Here is a 25,369-nt window from a genome sequence, read left to right as displayed (position 1 = left end):
ATTAGTTATTTTTAACAAATATTTCCAAGCTGTGGATTGGTTCGACCAATGGATGCAAACCCCTCTGTCCTCACCTGATGTATCTCCTCTCCCTTCATTGGGGCCTGTTTCCTGCAAGAGAGAAGATGAGAAATACTCCTTCAAGGCAGCTGGGACTCAGGGCTGAATCCGCTCTTCAGAGGGTCCAGCCAACAAGGGAGGGACTCAGTGAGGGTCAGTGGGGTCAGTGGGGTCAGAGGACTCACGCCTTCCTTCTTTTTGGCTGTTTCCTCCGACTGGTGGAGCAGATGCTGGAACCTCTTCTCTGAGCTGAGCTGCTCCGAGAGAAGCCTGGAGAGATGCTTCCTCTTGATGGACCCCAAAAGGATGCGAGACTCTGAGGAGGAGAGCTGGGTTAGGATTTAGAGGGTGGGACACCTTCCCACCAAGGGCTACCAGCAGAGCAGCTCTTGGAGAAGTTACTATTTTCCATCTAGAACGGCATGACAAGAGGCTACAACCACTGGAGTCCAGTTAGAATCCTAGGGTTGGAAGGGGTCATCCTGTCCAACTCGCTTCTTCCATGCAGGAATACAAATAATTCTAGAGTCGGAAGAGACCCCAAAGGCCATCCAGTCCAACCCCTTGCCATGCATGAAGACACAATCCAAGCCCTCCCTGTGACCAATGGTCATCCAGCCAAAACCTCCAACGAAAGAGACTCCACCAACCCTCCAAGGTAGTCCATATTCCACAGCTGAGCAACTCTGCACCATCAGAAAGTTTATTTTCCTGGAGCTTGAACCATGCATTGGTGGCAAGGCTCCATGGGCAGTGGATGCATTGTCTGGGGAGTTTGGGAGCTATGCTCCCAAAAAGTAACTTCTCCAAGGGCCCCAGGGTCCAGGGTTTGCCAGCAAAGGATGGTTACCTTGGGAATCCACCAGCGGGAACTGCTTGAGGCTGGAGGTTTTAAGTAGCCTCCGGAGGTCTTTGTATTTGCTTTCCCAGGAGAGGTATTGGAGGTCAGTCACCATAAAGTCCTCGGCGTAGAGATTGTGGCCCCTGGAAGCCAAAGAGGCCCATTGCCATCAAGACAACTTCAACTTATGGAGACCCCATGAAAGGAGCTTATCACACTAGGGCTGATTTCGGCATTAAAAGAGAGATTAAAGTACATTTAAAGCACCCATCCAATAAAGCAGAAATGGCGAGTCATTGCGCACATGATTATCACGTGCAAAGTGATATTGGAAATGCATTGTTGCTGAAAACCCAAAAGTAAAAACACGCACTTCTTTATGACCACTTTCATGGTGGGTTTTGTGCAACGTCGCGTGAAAGCGTTTCATGTAATTACGTGATTTTTCTGGACTATTCATGGGATAAAGTCTCATTCGCCTTAATAATCATAATAATAAATTTTATTTATATCCCGCCTTTCCAATATTTTGATCAAGGCGGCTTACAATACAGATAAAAGCATATCGATAAAAAGTTAAAAACAGCATTAAAAAAGAACAACAATCAAGTAGAAATACAAGGGCAGGGCAGGTACACAATCCAGGGTCGTTGGTAGAGGGGCAAAGAATAAAATGATTATGGTGGAAAGGCTTGCAGAAATAAATATGTTTTCAAGTTCTTTTTGAAAAGAACTAAGGACGCGGTGGAACGGAGCTCGACAGGGAGATTGTTCCAAAGTTTGGGGGCAGCGATAGAAAAAGCCCTCTGTGAGGTCTTCACATGGCGTGTCTTTAGGGACCTCCAACAGTTTCATCCCTGTTGTTTTGAGTGTGCGGGGCGGATTGTATGGGGAGAGATGGTCCTCCAAGTACCCTGGGCCCAAGCCATCTAAGGCTTTATAGGTCAAAACCAACACCTTGTATTGAGCCCGGAAGTGAATAGGCAGCCAATGAAGATCTTTCAAAATAGGTGTTATATGGTCAGGCCTGGAGCTACCAGCGACCAATCTTGCTGCCATATTCTGCACCAACTGTAGCTTCCGGGTTTGGTACAAGGTTTGCCCCATGTAGAGCGTGTTGCAGAAATCCAGTCGAGAGGTTACCAGAGCATGTACAACAGTTTCAAGGTCCCTACGGTCCAGGTAGGGACACAGCACTCCCAAGCTACGCACCGAGTCTTTCAAAGAGAGTGTGACCCCATTCAGGACTGGGTGACAGATCTCACCACCCGGAACCGAGGAACCTATCGCCAGTACTTCCGTTTTCCCTGGATTCACACTGAGTTTGTTTTCCCTCATCCAGCCCATTACTGACTCCAAGCAGGCATTTAGAGAAGAGATGCCATCCCTAGTTACTGCACCAGTCGGAGACACAGAGAAGCAGATTTGGGTGTCATCAGCGTACTGATAACACCGCGCCCCATGTCTCCGGATGATCTCTCCCAGCGGTTTCATGTAAATGTTGAATAGCATGGGGGACAGAATAGCTCCTTGAGGGACACCAGATGTAAGTTCCCTCTTATTGGAGCACACATCCCCCAGCTGCACCATCTGGAATCTACTCAAGAGGTAGGAACGGAACCACTGGAGCGCAGTGCCCCTGATGCCTAACTCCTTCAGGCGTTCCAGAAGGATACCATGGTCAATGGTATCGAAAGCCGCTGAGATGTCTAAGAGCACTAACAGGAACACGCTACCCCTGTCCATGCCCAGATGGAGATCATCGACTAAGGCAACCATGGCAGTCTCAACTCCATAGTCTGCCCGGAAGCCTTCATGTGATATACTCCAAAGAGAGGTTATACCAGGCTTATCCAGATGATTTTTAAATTGTGAATTTTGAATGATGGATTTCAAAGGTGGATTGTTTTAATATGTGTATATCTTGTTTGTCCTTTTAAGTTGATGTGAGTTTTAACTTATGATGCTGCTTGTCTATTGATCAAGATGTTCTCTCTAGGAATCCCTAGGTCCTCCAGCGCAATTCTGCTGGACATTGACCATAGAGTTGTGCTGGAGAACCTAGAAGTTCCTACAGAAAACACTTCTCTAGGCATTTGTAGGTCCTCCAGCGTGATTCTATGGTCAACCTCTGGCTGATGTTGACCAGAGAGTTGTGCTGGAGGACCTGAAGATCCCTAGAGGTCTTCTCTCAGGTAAAAAGAATAGATGGGGGGCTTGACTCACTGGCTCTTGCCCACAGAGAGTTTGGGCAGGAAGGGCAGCTTCTTGGCGATAATGATGCCCTCGAAGAAGGATGGCTGCAAGCGTTGGCTGATGGCGTTGGACACCAAGACAGCTACCAGGACTGGCAGAATGTGGGACATCTGACCGGTCAGTTCGAAGGTCAGCAAGGCTGTCGAAATGGTCTGGGTCACCGCCCCGGAGTAAGCCGCTGCACCTACAGCGAAGGCCATGGGTCAGTTTTGTCAGTGCATGTTGTTGCTGGCATTGAGCTTAGAAAACTATTCACCTACTTGGACTTAAATTTCCCAGAATCCCCTGGCTGGGGGAACTGTCGTCCAAGCAAAACTAATATGAGGCTTTTTTCCTTGCCAAGGTCCTACCTGCCAGCGCATACCCAGCAGGCGTGATGCGCATGTGGATTCCTTCAGAGACAATGCCATCTGGGAAGATTTTGGCCATGACTTCTCCATACAGACGGCCCAAGGCAGCACCTGTGGCAGAAGAAAAATCCATATACAGTTGGCCCTCCCCATTTGCAGCTTTGACTTTTGCAGATTTGATTATTTGATTCTATGATCAACTTCTGGCAGATGTTGACCATAGAGTGGCACTGGAGGACCTGGAGATTCCTAGAGAGGTGTCCTTAGTGGTTTTTTATTTGCGGTTTCCCCACATTCACGGGGTCTTTCACCCTGAACCCTGGGGAATGTGGAGGGACCACTGCAGATACCTTTCCTAGCAGGCTGGTGATGCCCAGTGGTCCAGAGTAGCCATGTCCAATGGCCTGAATCTGGTCCAGAGGTCAGACCTTACGCGTGGTCAACTTGGCTTTGACCCCGAGAGTGACAGTCTTGTACAAATGGTCTTGCAAACTCAGAATCTTGTTATTATTTGTTATTAAAATACCTATATCATAAGCTCTGTGGGCAGATCACAATTTATGGAGTCCAGCCAGCGGTAAAGCAGGACTGGGTTTCTTACCGTAGACGAAGACGGGGAGGAAATATCCGGCTGGGATGACCATGCTGGTGGCCAGGAGGACCATGAAGAACTGCGGAGAAAGGAAAAGAGTGGATTGCGGGGGGCATGAAGGGGCATAGGACCCCTCCTTGACTCCATGTTTTCTCTTGTATTATTTTGTAGTCCCTCTTTCTCCCAATATGGGACTCAAGGAGACACACAAAACAAAGATTCCAATGAAATATCAGGGAAATCTCCCTTATCCAGAAACCCAAAATATTCCAAAACCTTTTTTTTTTCTTATTATTACTTTTTAATTTTCCATTCTCTTACAAAATATCAATGTTTTCTTTTTGAAAGTAATAAGGAACGGGTTTTGCCTACTTTCAGTTCGGGTTAATGTCACACTTAATGCTCATTGACCCTTACGTCGTGTGAAAATCACACCGCTTTTGTGGGTTTTGTCCACTTTCTGTTCAGGTTAACTCTTGACCTTGTCTGAAAATCAATTTTTCCAGTTTAAATTCTGTTTCTGCACGAGATCCGTCCCGTGTGATAAACTCCTAGAAGTCATCCTAAGGTATGAGTCGGGGGCCTGTTTTGGGGCCAAAATTATGGATTTTGATATAAGCCATGTCTAAGTCGAGGGTAAAATTTAGGGGCATGTCACAAAGGATCTAAAGGTTCTCCTTGACATTCTTGCAAACCAGCTTGTAAAATGTGGGCTAGAGAAAGCAACTGTTAAATGGACTTGTAATTGGTTGACCGGCCGAACACTCAGCACTGGCTCCACTTCTTCCTCCTGGAGAGAAGTGTCCAGTGGGGCTCTGTCCTGGGCCCAGGGCTATTCAACGTCTTTCTCAATGACTTAGATGAAGGAATAGAATGTATGCTTATCAAATTTGCAGATGACACCAAACTAGGAGGAGCAGCAATTCAGCTGGGAGAAAAAGAAAGAGAACGGTGTCCTTCCCAGTCAGTTCAGGCAAAAGCAAACTGCTGCAGCTTCTCCCAGTTTGTGCATTCTTCATTAATTTACGTTGACCACTCTCTGTTGTCGCTTGACCACGCGTGTCCTGCTTTTCACCCATGAAATGTTAGAAAGCATGCCAGCCCCTTCTCTGCCCGTGGCCACAATCCCTGCTTTTGGCACCCAGGGAGACCCACTGCCCCGTCCGTCCGTCTGTCCTCCTTTTCTGCAACCCAAGACGCACCTTGGCAAGGAGGAAGAAGGAGAGCACCTCCAGGGAGGAGAGGTCCGGATGGGCCCACCCAAAGTAGTCACCAGGGTCAGCGGAGTAGTGGGGACGATGGGTGCTGTTGGCCTCTTCAAGACCCCAGCTGACGTTGCTGAAGAAGGTCTCCAGCAGCTCCTTCATAGACAGCTGGAGGGGATGATGGGGGATGGAGTCACAGGAGGAGGCAAAGAGAAAGACAGATGGATGAGTTTACGGTGCTTGTATTCTGAGAACCAGTGCAGTGGTTCCAGTATTGGACTACAACTCTGGAGACCTGGGTTCAATTCCCGCTTGGCCATGATGGAACTCTTGGGAGAGCCACACAGCAATTAATATTGCTAAGCTGTAGGAATAATGCACTTTAGGTGCATTCTGTCCTACAGAAAGCCTGGGATTTGGAGTTTTACAAGGTCCTTAGCCTTCTCTGCCAAAGAGTGTAGACGCCTCACCCAACCACAAATCCCAGGATTCCACAGGAAACTGCTTTACTTCTACAGTGTAGATGCAAGCCCCAATGTGAGGTAGAGGTTTGTGTGCTAGACCAGGACTCCAGATCAGGGTTCGAATCCTGGCTCGGCCATGGAAACCTATTGGGAAACCTCAGGTAAGTCACACTCTCTCAGCTTCAAAAAGAGGCCATGGAGGCACACCACCCTTGACCAAATCATGCCAAGAATACCCCTTGATAGCTTTTCCTTAGGGCTGCCATGAATCACAAACGACCCAAAGGCATGCAGCACAATCTCTTATCTTGTGGCAGTGAGATCCACAGGTTTATCTTTGCACATTGTTCCAATAACTCCTTCCTTTTCTGTGACCCAAACCTTTCATGCTCCAGCTTCTGCAGAGATGACCCTTTGGGGTTTCTAATATTAGCTGAAGAGGGGATGCTCACTCTGATTTGCACACGGATTTACACGCTTACCCTCGAGCCGATATACTGCCCCGATCCATGTGGGAAAGTGATGCTTGCCAGGAGGAGAGAGATAAAACCAGCATGCAAGATTTTGCTGCAGATGGAAAAGATAATTGTACGTTTTGGGTGGGATGTGTTGATATTAGGGACCTAAATCCCATTGCAAGAATTGTCTTTCCTTTTGCTCCGCAGGGATAGAAAGGTTTCTGGGCAGTTTCCATGTACTTTGGGAATTCGTCCAGGAAAATTCAATTGTGTAGAAACTGCACTCAGAACCAGAGAGGGGTATTGAACTATGACTATGGAGACCTGAGTTCGAATTCCCACTCGGCCATAGAAATCCACTGTCACATTCTCTCAGCCTCAGAGGAAGGCAAAGGCAAAAAAACCTCTGAACAAACCTTGCCAAGAAAACACAGTGATAAGGTTGGCATAAGTTGGGAAAGACTTTAAAGCACACAAGAAAAATCACACATTGTTTAAGGAGCCAAAAATGTGTGCCTTTTGCACAAAATACACTAATACTAAAACAGTGCAATTTTGTGGGGCAGAAGGTGGAGTATCGATGCGAGCTGTGCTTAAATCTCTTCTCCTCTGCAAATAAGTGGATATATATATATATATATATATATATGCAAGTACATTTTATACACACACGCGCACACACACACACACACACTTACATATATATTAGCAAGTAAAAATACACTTAGCCCTCCTTATCCACAGATTTTTTAATCCACCAATTCAAGCATCTACTGATTGAAAATGCTTAAATATCATACTCAAATCTCCCTGAAATTTTTAGCAAAATTGTATTTGAAATTTTTAATTTAATTTAGTCTTAATCCATTTATTGTTCAGTTTCTTTTCTCTTCGTCTTTTGTGTTATGTTTGGGGGGAGGGTTGGGGTGTGGGACTGATTTTGCGGGAATTTGCATTTTTATGGTATTTTATTGTTTATACTTCTGTTGTAATCCACCTTGATTCCCCTGGAAAAAGGCAGAATATAAATACATTATTATTATTATTATTATTATTATTATTATTATTATTATTATTATTAAAATGCCCATAGGCAAACCTTGATTTTGCCATTTTATACAAGGGATACCATTTTACTATGCCATTATATTTAATGGGATTTGAGCATCCATAGATTTTGGTACCCAAGGGGGGGTCCTGGAACCAAACCCCAGAAGATGCCAAGGGCCCATTGCAATAATAACAATAACAACAACAACAATAATAATAATAATACCTCATTGTATTTAATGGGACTTCAACATGCATGGATTTTGGTATCCACGGGAGTCCTGGAACCAAACCCCAGTGGATAACAAGGGCCCACTGCATATATATCTATATTGTGCAAACAAAATTAACGAACAAGTAAAAAAAAAATATTGCACACAAAAAGGGATTGTTGGCTGGGGGATTCTGGGAGACGTAGTCCAAAAAGTTACTTTACTCAGCTCTGGGGATACTCTGGAAACTTTCTGCATGTCTATCCCTCTTCCTCCATGAGCTGCCAATTTCAAGACTACAGAAGTGTTTTTAAACACTTCTTGTGTATCTGTGGGGCTTTTTGTGCATATGTGTGTGTGTGTGTGTGGTGTTGTTGTTGGAGCCTTCTTGTGCAATTTTGGAAACCAGGCTGGACCCCTTACTTGTTGGCCATGATGCGCTTGACCCTCGTCCGTCTCTGGAGAAACATCAGGATGCTCCGATGGCAGAAAAGGAAGATGCAACAGAGTCCGCCGGAGAGCACTCTGGGAGCATGGAAATACATACAGAATTATGGGAAATGCAGTGGACAGCAAAGGCTTTCTATGGCGTTGCAGTGCAGCCATCCCAAAGTCTGGCCTTCCAGGTGTTTCAGACTTTGGCTCCCAGGATCCCAGGCCATTGGCCAAGATGCCTGAGGCTTCTGGGGGCTGAAGTCCAAAACACCTGGAGGACCAAAGTCTGGGAATCGTTGTTGCAGTGCTTTCATTCTCTTTCTGCAGGATATGGCTATAGAAGCAAGTCTTTTTTACTAGATGGAAAAACAAGTTCGACAAAAGACACATGCCTACAACTGTCTCCCAAAGGAAGAAAAATGAAGAACTACAACATCATGCGGTGTAAGGTATGTAGAAACATGCTACTATCCACTTTCTTTCCTCCTCTGTTTGCAGCCATAAAGTCATAAAGAGAAAAGTGGAAAGTGGGAGGAGGCAAGAGAAACCGGGACACTTTAAAAGGACTCAAACAAGTGGGATGGAAGAGGATTAATTGGGACCTTCCCTGCCGAATCTGGACGGTTGGAAGCCTCTTCCTTTGGTTCTCCGTCCGCTGGACGCTCACCCCAAAATGGCATAGGAGAGCAGCTCCGGAAGATCGTAGGGGAACTCGACCCGCCAACTGGTCCAGAAAAGGACAGCCACTGTTTCTGGAAAGCAATGGGAAACAATGGACACAGTCAGCAATTGCATTGGCACAACATTGGCCTTGCCAGGAAGGTGGCACAACCCCACCAAGAAAGCAAAAGAGACGCTTATTTCCCCCTCCTTCTCTGCCTTGGACTTCATTCATTGGCAGTGGTCCCTCCACGTTTGCTGGGGTTCAGGCAAAGGACCGCTGTGAATGTGGAGAAGCCACAAATAAAAATCCCACTATTCTTTTAACCCAAGAAAACACTGCTCTGGAAATCCCCAGCTCCTCCAGTGCAGCTCTCTGTGGTCAACATCGGCCAGAGGCTGACCATAGAATCATGATGGAGGACCTACGAATAAGATCATTCATTTATATTCCGCCTTTTCCCGGAGGAAAATGCCCAGAGAAGTGTTTTCTCTAGGAACTTGTAGGTTCTCCAGCAAAACTCTTATTTCTAACGTCCAGCAGAATTGCGCTGGAGGACCGAGAGACTCCTAGAGAGAACAGATTCGATTAACCGCTTTATTGTGGTCAATGACCATATTCCTAAATGCATACGAATACATACAATACATACAATACGTACATACTGTGAACATCAGTAAGATACATACATCGATGGACATCAGTAAAATATGAATATAAATGTAAATACAGTGTGCCCACATCATGCATGGGCTTGCCATATGCGGATTTGAGGTCATGTAGATGGCAAGCCCCATAGAATGAATGGGGTGCGCACCTGTGCTGCACTGCGCTGCACATGGGAGCACTCCCCATTCATACATACAAGCATATGGCAAGGCAGACTGTATAACTCATAAAGAATATAAAATATAGACATAAAATATAACTGAATTTACAAATAGTAAAAACCTAATCATTTGCTAAAACCGTATTTTCACAGATCTTAATTGCAGCAGCGCAAAATTTCACCGTCTTGGTCAACATCTCCATATGCTGCCCTGACATCAACAAAAGAGCATGAAAAGCCTAGAGAGGACATATTAATCAGAGCCACAAATAATCAAATCCACAAATGGGGGGGGGGGCTTCGACTGTATTTATTAGACCTATATCTCGCCTTTCTCCCAAAACGGGGTTCAGTGTTTACCTGGGGTGTTGTTGAGCACGGCCAGGAGGCGGAAGGTGAGGGCCGCACAGGTGGCGGCGAAGAAACCGCGCCAATAATCGCGGACAGCGAAGTGGGTTCCGGTGGCCTCCACCCCAAACAAGACCCCTGGGGCAGAAAGAGAGAACGAGAGGGGCAGAAAAAGGGAGGCAGAGATTGCCCCAGTGAGGCCAAATTATCCAGAAATGGGAAAACTGGGAAACCTCCATGCCAGTCTATGGCATGTGTGTCCGTCCGCTCCAGGTTTCAATCCAAACTTTATATGCTACGGGTGAAGTGCTAGAAGCAGGCTTTGAAACCAATTTAAATTTGAAAATACTGTACCCTGTAAAATTGCATTTTTGAAAAGCTGTGGTCCAGGGGGAAATAGGAAACCCAAACGCTCTCAGAATAGACCGGAGGCCATTCCACAATTGAGAGCGTTTGCTTTTTCCTTCCTCTTTCTCTTTCACCCTTTCTTTTAAATAATAGCTCTATATGTTTTGGGGTACAGCTCCTAGGACCTCCTAACTGGTATGGCTTACTGGGGGATTTTGGGACATGTAGTTCAAAATAAGGTAAAGTTTCCAAGTCCCCCCCAAGTGTCCCCAATTCCCCCAACTTGCGCATTTGTCTTTTCATGTCTTACCTCCAACCGGAGCCACAAAACAGCAGGCGACCCCCACAGCGACCCCCGCGACCATCAGCTCGTATTTGCGCCCGGGGTTCTGGAGAGGAGCAAAAAACCCAGCAACGACACAGTATGTGGCAACCCCTTGCAAAGACACCGAATGCATGGACACGTTCCCATCCAGGTAAGTACATCAAGGTGCAACAGGTGCATCACCTGCTGGAAGGTGCCTGGCTTGGCAAGGAGTGGGTTGTCCAGCCTTACCTCCGCTGACCCTGCAAACTTGACCATGACTTTGCCCAGCAGCATGGCCAGAATGGTGGCCATGTGGACGAAGGGACCCTGCGGACGGAAGGAAGAGTGATCAAGAAGGCAATGGACATGGAGGAGTTGATCTCACTGGGGCTAACTGGAATAATAATAATAAGAATAATAACGATGATGATAACAATAATAATTTATTTTTAATACATAACAATCCCTACATAAGAATAATAAATAACATTTAACAAATTAAAATAATCTGAAGACGCCAAAGCCACAGACGCCGGCGAAACGTCAGAATAAACTCTTCTAGAACATGGCCACAGAGCCCAAAAAACTCATAAAAACTCATTATTAAAATAATCAATTAAAATAATCAGAGACAGTTAGGAGGGTTTCTAGGGTTATTCAAAATATTAGTCCATTTTAGTGGGTGACCAAGTTATTGACCGACTGGCATTAAAGAGAGACTAAAGCGCATTCAAAGCATCCTGCAAATAAAGCAAAAACTGTGAGTAATCACACGCAAGCACATGCCCAAACAAACACATGATGCTCGGAAATGTGTCTGTTCTCAACTCACCACTTTCCCAAGGAAGACGGTGCTCCCAGCCGCAAGCGTGCAAACCACCCCCACCAGCTTGGCCACGAAGGTCCAGAACGTGAAAAATTCGTGCAAGACCACCCCACGAAGCGCCACTTTGAGTTCTGGGATGCCAGAGCCTGAGTGTGTTTGGAGAGCGAAGGAGGAAGGAAGAAAGAAAAAGGTAAAGGTTAAAGGGAGATTCAAGGATTCAATAGGGATCAATATCCAAGCATGATCCAAATGGAAATTGTGTGCAAACCACGTTGCAAGAAACAGCGTGGCACAGTGGTCCGTGTGTTGGACTCTGGAGAGCAAGGTTCGAATCCCAGTTTGGCCATTAAAACCACTGAGTGACCTTGGGTGAGTCACACTCTCTCAGCCTCAGAGGATGGCAATGATGGCAAACCTCTTCTGAATAAATCTTGCCAAGAAAACCCCATGATAGGCTTGCATCAGGGTCACTATAAGCTGGAAATAACTTGAAGGCATGCAACACACATGCGCACACAACCCTGTTGAAACAAACCAGAGATATGCAAAAGTTAATCTTTGGTTTGTTTCGATAGAAGTCACGCAGAATAATGCCTGGATGGATCATGGCCGCAGCAGAGGGTCAGATCTACTTCTTGCATTTTCAATGCAGTTGTGTAGCTTCATGTCATTTCCAATAGCCCTAAGGCAAACCTATCCTGGGAGTTTATCACACAGCCAGGGGAAAATGTGGAGTTTAAACAGTGATTAACCCGTGCAAATCGCACAATTGACATTAAAACGCAATTAAAATGAGATTAAGAGCCATTATCCTATGAATAACCAAGGAATAACCAGGTAATAAGCAGCGAAAAGGCATTCATGTGAAAAGTCTGGTTCTTTCCTGGTTATTCACGGGATAAGGGCTCTTTAATCACGTTTCGTCTTGATGTCATGTGAAAACCATTAGTGCAATTGCAGGAACATCATGGAAAAATAGGGCTTTGATCATGATGTTGTGTGAAAACTGTTAGTGTAATTGTGGGATTATCACGGGTAATTCATGGGATAATAGCACTTTGAACACAGGGTTGTGTGAAAACACAATTAGCGCAATTGCAGGATTATCACAGGATAATAGTGCTTCAAACACGACGTCATGTGAAACCCATTAGCGCAATTGCGGGATTATCCTGAGCTAATTATACTTCCGATTGTCCCCCGCATGAGAACCTCCCTGGGGTTTTCTTGCCAAGATTTATCCAGAGGAGGTTTGCCATTGCCTTCCTCTGAGGCTGAGAGAGTGTGACTCACCCAAGGCCACCCAATGGTTTTAATGGTCAAACTGGGATTTGAACCCTGGTCTGCAGAGTCATAGTCCAATGCTCAAACCACGATGCCATGCTAGCGTTGCCAATCTCCCTAGATCTTCCAGGGATGTGACATCACAAAAAGTGGGCAGAAAATGGAGGGAAGGTCCACTCACCGGCTGCTTGCGGCGAGAGATATTTGGCCGAAGCCGCTGAGACCATGGCCAGAGCCGCATGATAGAAGACCCAGGAGAAGTACTGCAGGGAGCGATGGTCCGCCAGCTCCTCATAGACCCACAGGTTGGCTGGATGTGGGGTAGAAGAAAGAGACGGGTGCGAAGCGGCTCGCTGACTGTCTTATGGACTCAATGCGCAAGTTTCTTCAGAAGGGGTTTGCCATTGCCATCCTCTGAGGCTGAGAGAGTGTGACTTTGCACAAAGTCAAACAGTGGGTTCCCATGGCTGAGTGGAGGGGATTTGAACCCGGATCCCCAGAGTCCTAGTCCAACGCTCTAACCACTACACTATTATTACTGTTGTTGTTGTTTATTTATATTGCACCATAAATTTTACATCGGAACTTTACAGACCTCACCGATTCAGCATTAAAACCTACCAATGGCGTGCGATCTAAAAATCGTAAAGTATAAAACGATACAACTGTGTAATTATGTCATTGTATATATAATTAAATAATTATATAATAATTATATAATTATACAATTATATAATTAAGCAAATTATACCATAAGGATTTGCTGTTAACCGCCCTTGCGTCGACCTCGGCCACGGCGGCCCTTCGGAGGAGGCATCCCAAAGGCCTCCGTTTTGGGTGGGGTTTCTGGGTTTTGTGGCCATGTTTTAGACCGTGTTTCTGCAAAGGCTAATCTCCTTGGACATGGTTTTGGGGAGGCAGTGTGGCATAATGGTTTGAGCGCGGGACAAAATCTCGCTGACCTGTTTTTCTTCACATCTGGCTATTTCAGCTGGGAAACGAATAATGGGGGATATGCTTCCCTTCCTTAGCTATGAACATCTATTTGTTCTTGCCATGGATGAAAACCCCAAATTTGAGAGTGTCAAGTTTATGTTCATTTTATGTCTTGTTACGCTAAAGCAGATTAACATGGCTATCCCTTTGAAGACCTTTTCCTGGTCCCAAAACAGGTCTAACTCCAAGTATGTTTGGTTTGCACTGGAAACTTTATCTAGTTATTTTTCCGTTTGACGGAGAGCTTTGCATTTATTTGTTTAATTTAATGCATCCCTTCACCGTCCTTTGAGTCGATGGAAAAAGGTTCCCCAGAAAATGGAGGAGGCTCTTTCCATGGAGTTTCTGAAGGCAAGGCTGGATGCCTGCCGCTCAGGAGGAGGCTTCATTGGTGGATGTCTTGCACCCAGAACACAGTGGTTACTATCATCATCATCATCATCATCATCATCATCATCATCATCATCATTTATTTATAGAGTGCTATAAAGTGCGTTACATAGCAAAGGAAGAGGAAAAGGAATAAAAACCTGCCAAGCGACATACAGTCTAAAACAACAACAACCTTACATGATTAAAATGTCTTTAAAACAATGCTAATTAGTATACACCCAGCTCTTATCATTCTGTCTGTCTGGGATATGAATAATAATAATTTCTTACCTGCCTTTCCACGTGGATCAAGGGGGGAAACAATAGCAATGAAAAAACAAACAATATTTAGTCATGGATCCTATTTAACATCTTTATCAATGACCTGGATGACAGAATTGGGAGCATACTTATCAAATGTGCAGATGACACCAAATTAGGAAGAATAGCTAATACTCCAGAGGACAGGATCAAGATTCAAAATGACCTGAATAGACTAGAAAGCTGGGCCAAAGCTAACAAAATAAGATTCAACACAGAGAAATGTAAGGCACTGCACTTAGGGAGGAAAAATAAACTGCACGGATATAGGATTATGGGGGACACCTGGCTGAATGAGAGACTTCTACGTGTGAAAGGGATCTAGGAGTCTTAGTAGACCATAAGTTGAACATGAGTCAACAGTGTGACGCAGCAGCTAAAAAGCCAATGCAATTTTAGGCTGCATCAGTAAAAGTATAGTCTCTAGATCAAGAGAAGTAATAGTGCCACTGTATTCTGCTTTGGTCAGGCCCCACCTGGAATATTGTGTCCAGTTCTGGGCACCACAATTCAAAAAGGACGTTGAGAAACTGGAGCCATGTGTCCAAAGGAGGGCAACTAAAATGGTGAAAGGTCTGGAAACCTTGCCCTATGAGGAACGACTCAGGGAGACGCTGGGGATGTTTAGCCTGGAGAAAAGAAGGCTAAGAGGTGATATGATGATAGCCCTGTTTAAATATTTGAAAGGATGTCATCTTGAGGAGGGAGCAAGCTTGTTTTCTGCTGCTCCAGAGACTAGGACACAATGGAGCAATGGGTGCAAGCTGCAGGAAAAGAGAATCCACCTCAACATTAAGAGGAATTGCCTGACAGTCAGGGATCTTCGACAGTGGAAGGCGCTTCCTTGGAGTTTGGTGGAGTCTCCTTATTTGGGGGGTTTTAAACAGAGGCTGGAGGGCCATCTGTCCCAGGGAGGGCTTTGAGTGAGAGTTCCTGCATGGCAGCATGGATGGCCCTTGGAGGTCTCTTCTGTCTCTAGCATTCAATGGTCCCTGCAGTGGCAAAAGGAGGCTAGAGCCAGTGACCGTCAGGGTGTCCATCCAAAGTCTAGGATGCCATGACTAAGAAAGAGAATTGTAGGGTCTTAGTGGTGAAAGGGGCCAAAAGGGCCATATAGGGCATATAATTCACAGTGCAAAACAAAAGCCCCATAGACTCTGTCCATGGAGTCAAAGGTGTGATGGGGGGGAGGGGGGGAGAGAAGGAGGCTCACCTTGTTGGCATTTGGAGGTGACAACATCTAGTCCGAAGCTCAGACTGGCCATAGAGATGCCAAGGAGGAAGAGGAAGACCCAGTCCTCTCCGAACTTGAGGGTTTGGGAACGGATGGAGAGGCCCAGAGCTGGAAAGAGATGGAGGAGATGGCCCATCATCCCCCAAACCCACCATAAGCCACAGCCTTGTAATAAATAGCCTATGAAAAATCATTTTTTTGGATTGCTGCTACCAGAATATTCTGGAGTTACAGTCCAAAAGAAAATCAGAATAAATGCTTTCCAAGCTTTGCTTCTGTCAATACCAAGGACCCACTGTCGTCGTCGTCATCATCATCATCATCATCATCATCATACCATATTGCATTTAATGTAGCTTGTGCATCCATGGATTTTGGTATTCATGGGGGGGGGGGTCCTGGAACCAAACCCCAATGGACACCAAGGGCGCCTCCTCTCTCTGTGTGTATATATTTGTATATATTTATATATTTATGCGTATATATATAATATCAGCATTAAAATATAATTGAGCTATTACCAGTATTAACATTTAAAACATATAAGTAACAACAGTATGATTAAAATAACACAGCATCCTCTGAGAAGCCCTTTCTTTAAAAACCTTCCATTCCCAAAAGCCATTATCAGAAAGCAGCACAGCAAGGAAGGACCCCTTAAGAAAGGCTCCCAAATCCAAGGGGCTGCCACTGACAAGGCCCTTCCACGTCTCCCCAGGACCCCGCTTTCCGAACCTTACGTTTCAAGGCCCCGAGGCACCTCTGGGCCCAAGGGCAGCGTGGCCCCGGTGGCTTTTGGGGTCCCTTGCCCCAGGCCTCTTCCAGGAGCTGTTTCTCTGCCCCACATTTGGGGGTCTGGCTTGGGGGGCCCAGATCCTGGTCTCTGCCTTTGGGGTCTGGCTTCCTGCAGTTCCAGAGGCCCATCGTCCCAAACAAGGAGCCCGGCTGCTCCAAAGGCTTCCTCCTCCTCTTTATAGCCAGAGAGGAGGAAGAAGATGGGGACCCACCTGCAAAGAGGAGGAGGAGGAGGAGGCAGGGGAAGGGCTGGCTGGACAGAGAGGGACAGAGGCGGATGGAAAGAAAGAAAGAAAGAAAGAAAGAGGAGGATTAAGACTGTGCGTCTACGCGCCTTCAAGCTGCCTGTTGACCTATGGTGACCCATGGATTTTACAGGGTTTTCTTAAGCAAAGGATACTCAGCGGTGGTTTTGCCAGTTCCTTCTTCTGCAATAGAGTCAAACAGCACCTGATATTCATTTGTGGTCTCCCATCCAAGGACTAACCAGGGCTGACCCTGCTTAGCTTACAAGATCAGATGAGAATCTGGTGCCTTTTGGGTATATAGGCATCTTTCTGAAAAAGAATCCTGTGCCTGGAAAACGTTGTGTTTAGACTTGGGTCCCATCTCCATGGGATCTCATTACGGACCTATATTGCAAATGCAGGGATTCCAACACCCCCCCCCCCCAATCCAAAACGCTTCTGGACCCAAGCATTTTGGATAAAGGAGACTCAACCCATATGCCATATATTGGAACATTTGGCTCCATATAATAAAGCAGATGTTTTTGCTGCTGATGATGATGATGATGCGTATGGGAGTCATAGTCCAACCAAATGAAGTTTTCCAAGCTACGTTGGAATGGAGACAATAGTCCAAAAGGATGTTGCTGGAGTGGGGCTGCCCCCAGAAAACACAGAGATAGATAGATAGATAGATAGATAGATAGACAGACAGACAGATTTGCTGTTGTTGTATGTGTTCAAGTCATTTCCATCTTATGGCAACCCTAAGGCCATTGGGTTTTCTCTGCAAGGTTTGTTCAGAGGAGGCTTGCCATCATTGCCTGAGGAGGCTGAGAGAGTGTGACTTATTGCCCAAGGACACCAAATAGGTTTCATGGTCAAGCTGAGATTCAAACCTGGTCTCCAGAGTCGTAGTCCAACATCGAAACCGACATGCGGTTTTCAAGACAGTGCTCTCGCCCTGAGCTTCTCCTTGCCCTGAAGCCCAGAGAAGACAGCCCAGCCCTTGACTTTTGTCCTTCCAGCCTCTTGGCTCAACAGGCGGAAACGTCTGGCTTCCCCAGAGAGACCGGCGTGCGCCAGGTGCGTGGCCAGGAGGCTTTCTTTTTCCATGGAAAGTGTCCCTTGACCCTCCGGCCGCCTCCATCCCCCAGAAAACAGTGGAAGGAATGCCCTGGTCTCACCTGGGACTTTCCAGAGGAAGGTCAGGAAAGCAACCATAAACCAGTTTGAGGACAGGAGCTGGATGGACACCTCTTGGAACGGGGCACAGGTCAAAAAAGACCAGATAGAGAGAGAGAGAGAGAGAGAGAGAGAGAAGCATAGAGTCAGAAGAGGCAACAAGGGACATCCATCCTGCCCTTTCACATTGTCAGTTTATCACAAGGGGGAAAATTGGAAGCATAAATTGTGATTTACTTGTGATTAACCCGCAAATGCGCAAATGGTTTTCACACGATGCCGCATGCAAAGTGCTATTATCCCGTGAATAATACATGATTAACCCACGATTATGCAAATGGTTTTCACACGACGTCGAGACGAAACGTGATTAAAGTGGCAATAACTAGACAAGAAACAGAAGCAAATTATTAACTGGATTTACCCGATTCTTCACGGGATAATGGCACTTGCGTTAGTGTCATTTTAATGGCATTTTAATATCAATTGCAGAGTTTTCCTGGGTTGTTTATTAAACTCTCATTTTCACCGTGCGATAAACAGAGATAACAACAACAACAACAATAATGCCATGTGAGGAAGTTGGCAAAATCTCCGAAATCATACACTACAACTTCATTTGCACAATTAGTCTCAAAGGTGCTGCGAGATCCCTTTGCATAATAGCAACAACAACAACAACCATTTATAAATGCTATATTTGTGAAAAGTGCATGGACCACTGTTTTTTGAAAAGGGAGCTGAAAGTGCTTCAAATGCAGATGGCCCTCAGATGGCCTATTTCCCATTCTTGGGAGTGCTGGGATTTGTAGCTTTGTGAGACAATTAGCCTTCTCTGTCTGTGAGCTCTAGAGCCAAAATAAACTACAAATCCCAGGATTCCATAGCTATCTAGCATTGACCCATGCCAATTAAAAAGTGGTGTCAAACTGGATTATTTGGCCTGATGCATGGAGTGAAGTAGACCAAAGCTATTTCTGCCACACTGCAGAAATAAAAGCAGTTAGATGCCACTTTAACTGTCATGATCTAGCCTATGGAATCCTGGGATTTGTAGTTTGGTGAGGCATCCAGACTGACCTGATAGAGAGCTCTAGGGCCTCATAGCTGTAGAAACATTGCAGTGTGCGAAACAATTTGAAGTGCTCTCATAACTGCGTCCTAAAATGTTTTCTACATTTTCTGCCTCCCTATCTCTGTCTTTCAGCCGAAGCGACCCGAGAGTTAGAATCCGTTGCATCACTCTGTATTCCTATATTTATAGTGGAGACACTCTGTGCGCATGCGTGCGACTCATTCTCCGCTTTCCTCCACGCTTCAAGGTTCCAAGCGGAACCGGAAGCGGCGCGGCGCGTGCGTGCCTGAAGCCAAGAGCAGCTGCCCTTTTGAAGGCAACTTTTTTCCCCTTGGAAGAGAGGGAAGGAAGGGCTCCCTGCTGCTGGCAGAAGGTGGGAAAAGGGGGTCCCCAGGGGGCTAACATTGCAAGAGGAAAAGCCCCTTTTTACAATTATCATAGTAGTGCCCAGAATCCCCAAGGACTGTGCTGTCTCTGGGGGAGAGGGGATTCTGGGTACTGCAGTACACAAGGGTTCTGGAAACCGCAGTACAGTAAAACTGGCTTCTGGGGGGGATTCTGGGACTTGCCATCCAAACTTGATCTCTGCATGGGGGGATTCTGGTAGCTGCATCCAAAACTGGCTCTGGGGGATTATGGGATCAGCATTAAAATATCCTGGGGATTGCAGCCGAGCACCGCAGAGGGGGGGCAGGAAGAGAGCAGGGGGGGTCACAATAGGGGTTTATTAGGAGTCTGTATTGCCCTTCCCAAGGGGCTGTGGGTGGATTTGGTGGGGGAGAAAAGTGGGGGGCATTCTCCTGTGGAGCTTGTTTGGAGGGGAGGATCGAGCGTGGGGGCTAAGAGATGCCAGGGCTGCTGGTGTTGGGCTGCCCAGGGGGTGGGTCCTGAGGGCATCCTCCAGCCCCCAGGATTTTAAGCCCCCAGGTTTTGCTTTTGGGGGAGGAAGGCAGCAGACACTGGGGGGGGGGGTCTGCAGGAATCTTAGCATTGGAAGAGGCCCCAAAGAGGGCCCTGATCCAGTCCAAGCCCCTGCTGCCCTGCAGGAACTCACAATCACAGCACTCCCTGAGACAGCCTCTGTCTAAAGACCTCCAAACAAGGAGACGCCACCAAAATCCAAGAGAGTCTCTTCCAAAATCAACAGTCTTAGGAGTTCTTCCTAATATTAGCTGGAATCTCTTTTCCGCAGCTTCCATCCATTGTGGAGCAGCAGAAAACAAGCTTGCTCCCTCCTCAATATGGCATCCCTTCAAGTATTTAAACAGGGCTACCATGTCACCCCTTGACCTCCTCTTCTCCAGCCTAAACATCCCCATTCCGCTAACAGCTTTAAAAAGTATGTACAATCCTCGATTTAAAAGAAACTCCCAATTAGTTCACTTTCTGTTGTTGTTGTTGTTTGTTTTCTTGTATATTTGTGTAGTGTTTGGTTGTATGTATGTTAATGTGTGGCTGTCTATAGTTGTTTTTTTTATTTTGAACACCAATAAAGATTATTTAAAAGTAAAATAAAACTAAATTATAGAAATAATGCAGTTTGACACCACTTTATCTGCAGGAGCTCCAGGGAAGGAAAAGCAGGTGGCACAGAGGTGCCCCAAGAGGGAGGAGTGGTGCATCTGCCATCTAGTTTAGGAGTGGATGGTGCCATGGGGGCACTGGCTGGGATGCACTGGGCAGACAGTGTGGGTACCTTGATCCCCCCAACCCCCCCCCCCCCCATCATCTCTGTTTTCTCTGCTTTCTGCCCCCCAGGCACTATGTCCGACCCGCCAGGCCCTCTGACAGAGACAGAGTACGCTCTCCGCCGCCGCCTGCCCCGCCGCCTTCCTCGCCGCCACAGTGACATCTACGTCAACATGAAGACAGACTTCAAGGCCCAGCTGAGCCGCTGCCAGAAGCTCCTTGCACCCGGGACCGGCTGCCCAGAGATCTGCATCCACGGCCTGGGCCTGGCCATCAACCGTGCCATCAACATCGCCCTCCAGCTGGAGGCCACCGGGGGCGGCTCCTTCCGCCTGGCCGCCAACACTTCCACCGTGGAGCTGGTCGACGTGGCTGAGCCAGAGGGGGACAGTGACGAGCCAATGGCCAGGACCAGGAACAACTCCGCCATCCACATCCGGGTCTGCCGCATCGCTCCGGAGTAAATTGAGGGCCGCCAGTGAGCTCTCTTTGTGGTCCTTCCTGAGCCGCACAGGCTCCTTGCCTTCCCGAAACAGTTGTGGGTCCAGAGATGCCTCCATCTTGCCAGACTGAATTTGCAAGATGTGCGAACGGATCCTGGCCTTCGGCACCAATTCTGCTCTGCTGGCTGTAGAGTTGGGCCTCCACATATGTGGCTCTGACTCTTACTGATTTGATTCTTCATGGTTTTGATTAATATGTTTTCTCTAGGACTCTCTAGGTTTGCCAGGTTGACTCTCTGGGCAACATCTGCAGAAATCACACTGGAGGACCTAGAGATCCCTAGAGAGAACACTTCTTTAGGCATTTGTAGGTCCTCCAGCACAATTCTGTGGCCACCTTCTGGCAGATGTTGATCATAGAGTTGTACTGAAGGACCTAGAGAAGTGTTTTGTCAGGTACAAAAAATAGTGGTGTTTTCCACTTTCATGGGAGTCTGGTTCCCACTAAACCTAGGGAATGTGGAGGACCCACTGTACTGGGGCATAGCATTTCCCCCCATTTTAAAGATGTCTCCTAGCTTTCCAGGATCACCAATGACTACAAAACCCACAACTCTTTCTCCTGGGGTTCAAAAATGGTTGACATGTTGCATTAATATCCCAATACAGAATCTGAGGCTTGTTTTTTCCCCTCTCCATTGACTAAATTAGATCTCTGTCCCTTTTCTGTGGATGCTGGGTAGGGTGATCTAGGTATGAGGCTGACTATGGTCCCCATGTACCCCAAGAAACAACACCCTGAAACTGAAGTGGGATAAGAAGTAGAGAAGTAGTCTTACTCGCCCTTTCAGCTACTCTGGCTGACTTTCCTGGGATGAAAATGGGAATTATCTTACCCAAGTTGGGTTCCCCTTCCCTTTTTCACGATTGGCAGACCTGGTTTATTTCGTGTGGTTTGGAGTGAAGTTAAATTTTGTAGTCCTGTGACTTCACAAAGTGTTGACTATATCTCAGTGTGTGTGTCTGTGTGCATTTGTCTGCATTGTGTTGTACCAGGGCTGTATGTCGTTTCTGACTTATCTCTGAGAAGTAAAGCATTTTCAAGCATCTTTATTAAGAGATGGAGTCCCGTATCTTGATCTTCACAGGAGAGTGGCCAAGCTGGGCTTGGGATAAGGGGTAGCGGGGTCTGAGGCCATGGGCCTGTCTGGGGCAGTGGAATGGGGTTGGGAAATTGGCCATGCTGTATGGGGACGATGGGAGTTGTCTCCCCAACAGATATGAAAGGCACCAGGTTGGGGAAATTCTGTTATGGTCTGGTTTGGAAACAATCCTCCACTGATTCTGGCACCTTGCCTTGTCGATATGTGGAGCCAGTCATATAGTCATAGGGTTGCAAGGGATCCACAAGGATCATCTAGACCAGTCATCCCCAGACTTCAAGAGATTTTGGACTTCAACCAAGTTGGCCAATAGTCTGGGATTCTGGGAGCTGAAGTCCAAAATCCGTTAAAGAGCACAGTTTGATGACCAGTGATCTAGAATGACCCGCTGCTATGCAGGAATCCATCCCTGAGAGGTAGGCCATCTAACCTCCAAGGAGAGAGAGTCCACCACTTCCTCAAGTAGCCCATTTTACTGACCAGCATAAGATATGGGTCAGTAGTAACCTCATTTTGAAAGAAGTGTGTTACTTCACACCAAGAACCAAACATTGCCTTTGGGATAACAGAACAGCTGGTGGAAATGCTGGTTACCTTTCTTTACAGAACGAAACCCCAACAATAGCAGTGACATGGCCCCAGACAGCCATCTCCAGAAGGCGCAGCCACATGGGACAACCTGCACCAAGAGGACATGTGTGTCTTTGTCTGGGTTGTGCATGGAGCCCTTGGTGCAGCAGCCATGACAGGAAAAGGGGTTTTGGGGAGGTGCGGGAGACGGAGAAACTGGCATTGTTTTGAATCCATCAGGGAGATAAAAATGCGTTGCAAGCCAAAATGGGGGAGTTTGTTTTCTTTAGGCCAAGGCTGCTGGATTTGGGCCATCCCTGCCTGCTCTAGGCCAGCCCTGCGGAAAAGACGCACAAGGAAAACCCATTAAAAGGGGGAAAGTGGATTGGTTGTTTTCCTTTCCTACAAAGAATATGGAAGAAATGTAAGCGGATGTGCAGGGAAAGATGCCTCTATGAGCCAGAGTTATGTGAGCATGGCCTCTGAGCCCAGGCAGATGGGGGTTAGAGTCCTTAGCACAGTGACCAAACACTGACCAATGGTTGCTGGGGCATCAAGAGGGTTATTCATCTGCTCTGCAAGGCAGATTCATTTTAGCCTGGCCAGCGTGGTGTGGTGACTTGAGGTTTGTTGGACTAAGGCTGCATCCACACTGCAGAAATAATCCAGTTTGGCACCACTTTAAATGCCATGGCTCAGTGCTATGGAATTCTGGAAACTGTAGTTTTGTGAGACATTTAGTCTTCCCTGTCAACAAGCTCTGGTGCCACAACAAACTACAAATCCCAGGAATCCATAGGATGGAGCCATGGCACTGAAAGTGATTGAAACTGGATTATTTCTGCAGTGTGGATGCAGCCTAAGACTCGGTAGACCTGGGTTCGAATCCCCCCTCAGCCATGGAAACCCACTGGATGACCTTGGGCAAGTCACACACTCTCAGCCTCAGGAAGGCAATGGCAAATGAGCAACTCTTGCCATACTTATCAAATGTGCAGATGACACCAAATTAGGAGGAGTAGCTAAAACCCCAGAGGACAGCATGAAAATTCAAAATGACCTTAATAGATTAGAAAGCTGGAAGTATAGTATGAGTTGAAGGCACAGAACAACAAGAGAAGGGCAGCCTACCTGGGGATGATGGGAGTTCTCATTCAATACATAGGTTCACCTTAGGGTCACTGTAAGTCAGAAATGACTTGAAGCCTCACAACGACAAAAAGAGAAAGGCAGACTTGGCTATGCTGTCTGGGGAGGATGGGCGTTCTAGTCCCACACATCTGGAAAATCTTATCCAAGGCAGCTTATTTGATCCAAAATGGGGACTGGGGCATTCCTTTGGAGCGTGGCACATGGGGAACAGTGTTATCTTTGGCATTTTCCCAATCGTGGCCCATGATCCCACAAAGAGAGTGTGTTCTCCGCCTTGTCGTCACAATTGCGTGTTGGAAGATGGCTCTTATCGGGACCGGGTCGGAAATAACTTTTTTCCACCGCCTGCCTGGCATTCGCACCTCTGCTCCCTAAAGGCCTGGCACTGGTGGCATCTTCAGACCCATCAGCCACAGCTAATAAGATAAAAGAGGGACCCACAGTTGCGGCACCAAAGCAAGACCTTTCCTTTCTCCTACCTCCGGCAATCCTAAGGCAAAGCTGTCCTGGGGTTTCCGTGGCAAGAGTTGTTCAGAGGAGGTTTGCTGTGGCCTCCCTTGGCTGAGAGAGTGCGACTTGACCAAGGTCACCTGGTGGGTTTATATGGCCGAACTGGGATTCGAACTCTGGTCCCCAGAGTCCTAGTCCAATGCTCAAACCTCTATGCTAGGCTGGGGAGACCCTATAGACTCCACCTGTCTTTTGATGGGGAACTGTGGTCCAAAACACACTGCAGAATCCACCTAAGGTTGCATCTACACTGCAGAATTAATGCAGTTTGAAACTGCTTTAACTGCCCTGGCTCAATTTCAAGAGAGAGAAATGTAAGGAACTGCACTTGGGGTGGAAAAATGAAACACATTGATCTAGGATGGGGGACACCTGGCTTAAGGAGACTTATATGTGTGAAAGGGATCTAGGAGTACAAGTAGATCACAAGTTGAACATGGGTCAAGAGTGTGATGCAGCAGCTAAGAAGGCCAATGTGATTTTAGACTGCATCAATCGAAGTATAGTGTCTTCTAGATCAAGGGAAGGAATCGTGCCACTCTGTTCTGCTTTGGTCAGGCCCCACCTGGAAAAATCCTGAGTCCAGTTCTGGTCGCCACAATTCAAAAAGGATTTTGACAAACTGGAACGTGTCCAAAGGAGGGCAACTACATAGAATCATAGAATGCTAGAGTTGGAAGAGACCCCAAGAATGGCCACCCAGTCCAACCCCATTCTGCCATGCAGGAACTCTCAATTAAAGCATCCCCATTGACAGATGGCCATCCAGCCTCTGTTTAAAGGTCTCCAAGGAAGGAGAGTCCACTATACTCTGAGGAAGGAGTCTGTTCCCCTGTTGAACAGCCACCTGGGGATGTTTAGCCTGGAGAAGAGACAGTTAAGAGGTGACATGAGAGCCCTGTTTAAATATTTGAAGGGATGTCTTATTGAGGAGGATGTCTTATTGTTTTCTGATGCTCCAGAGAATAGGAGACAATGGAGCAATGGGTGCAAGCTGCAGCAAAAGAGATTCCAGCTCAACATTAGGAGGAACTTCTCAGGAGTAAGGGCTGTTTGATAGTGGAACAAACTCTTTTGGAGTCTGTGATGGAGTCTCCTTCCTTGGAGGTCT

The 25,369-nt window shown here is 46.7% G+C and overlaps 2 protein-coding genes across 7 annotated transcripts in view; one reads left to right on the top strand and one right to left on the bottom strand.

Moving 5' to 3' along the window:
• The window catches only part of LOC121933281 (chloride channel protein ClC-Ka-like), a 46,895-nt gene that overhangs the window by 5,225 nt on the left and 16,301 nt on the right, over nt 1-25,369 (bottom strand). For 2 of the 5 annotated variants that reach the window (XM_042472768.1, XM_042472767.1), the window contains exons 2-18: nt 17,659-17,728; nt 15,429-15,557; nt 12,708-12,836; nt 11,249-11,388; nt 10,666-10,743; nt 10,420-10,498; nt 9,774-9,899; nt 8,591-8,675; nt 7,912-8,013; nt 6,251-6,335; nt 5,302-5,472; nt 4,109-4,178; nt 3,508-3,618; nt 3,128-3,341; nt 911-1,044; nt 246-376; nt 75-111 (exon numbers count right to left, since the gene is read on the bottom strand). In XM_042472768.1, the coding sequence (XP_042328702.1) occupies nt 75-111; nt 246-376; nt 911-1,044; nt 3,128-3,341; nt 3,508-3,618; nt 4,109-4,178; nt 5,302-5,472; nt 6,251-6,335; nt 7,912-8,013; nt 8,591-8,675; nt 9,774-9,899; nt 10,420-10,498; nt 10,666-10,743; nt 11,249-11,388; nt 12,708-12,836; nt 15,429-15,557; nt 17,659-17,728 (1,891 nt within the window). Of the gene's footprint in view, nt 1-74; nt 112-245; nt 377-910; nt 1,045-3,127; nt 3,342-3,507; nt 3,619-4,108; nt 4,179-5,301; nt 5,473-6,250; nt 6,336-7,911; nt 8,014-8,590; nt 8,676-9,773; nt 9,900-10,419; nt 10,499-10,665; nt 10,744-11,248; nt 11,389-12,707; nt 12,837-15,428; nt 15,558-16,189; nt 16,440-17,658; nt 17,731-25,369 lie in introns of those variants that run through there. The other 3 variants (XM_042472769.1, XM_042472770.1, XM_042472771.1) reach the window with 3 other exon arrangements.
• POP7 (POP7 homolog, ribonuclease P/MRP subunit) lies at nt 18,955-21,976 on the top strand. Of its 2 annotated transcripts, none has more exons than XM_042472776.1 (2): nt 18,955-19,104; nt 20,490-21,976. In XM_042472776.1, exon 2 carries the CDS (start codon nt 20,495-20,497, stop codon nt 20,882-20,884), a length of 390 nt encoding a protein of 129 aa, XP_042328710.1. In that variant the 5' UTR covers nt 18,955-19,104; nt 20,490-20,494; the 3' UTR covers nt 20,885-21,976. The 2 variants fall into 2 exon arrangements, with proteins under 2 accessions (XP_042328710.1, XP_042328711.1); XM_042472777.1 differs by lacking the exon at nt 18,955-19,104 and adding an exon at nt 20,017-20,070.

The sequence above is a fragment of the Sceloporus undulatus genome, chromosome 6 (assembly GCF_019175285.1).
Source record: "Sceloporus undulatus isolate JIND9_A2432 ecotype Alabama chromosome 6, SceUnd_v1.1, whole genome shotgun sequence".
NCBI classification, from domain to species: Eukaryota; Metazoa; Chordata; class Lepidosauria; order Squamata; family Phrynosomatidae; genus Sceloporus; species Sceloporus undulatus.
The sequence above is the reverse complement of the archived record's forward strand: the minus strand, read 5'-3'. Positions and strand labels throughout refer to the sequence as shown.

Coding starts and splice junctions, on each gene's coding strand:
- POP7 (XM_042472776.1), top strand. CDS start 20,495: ATGTCCGACCCGCCAGGCCCTCTGACAGAGACAGAGTACGCTCTCCGC.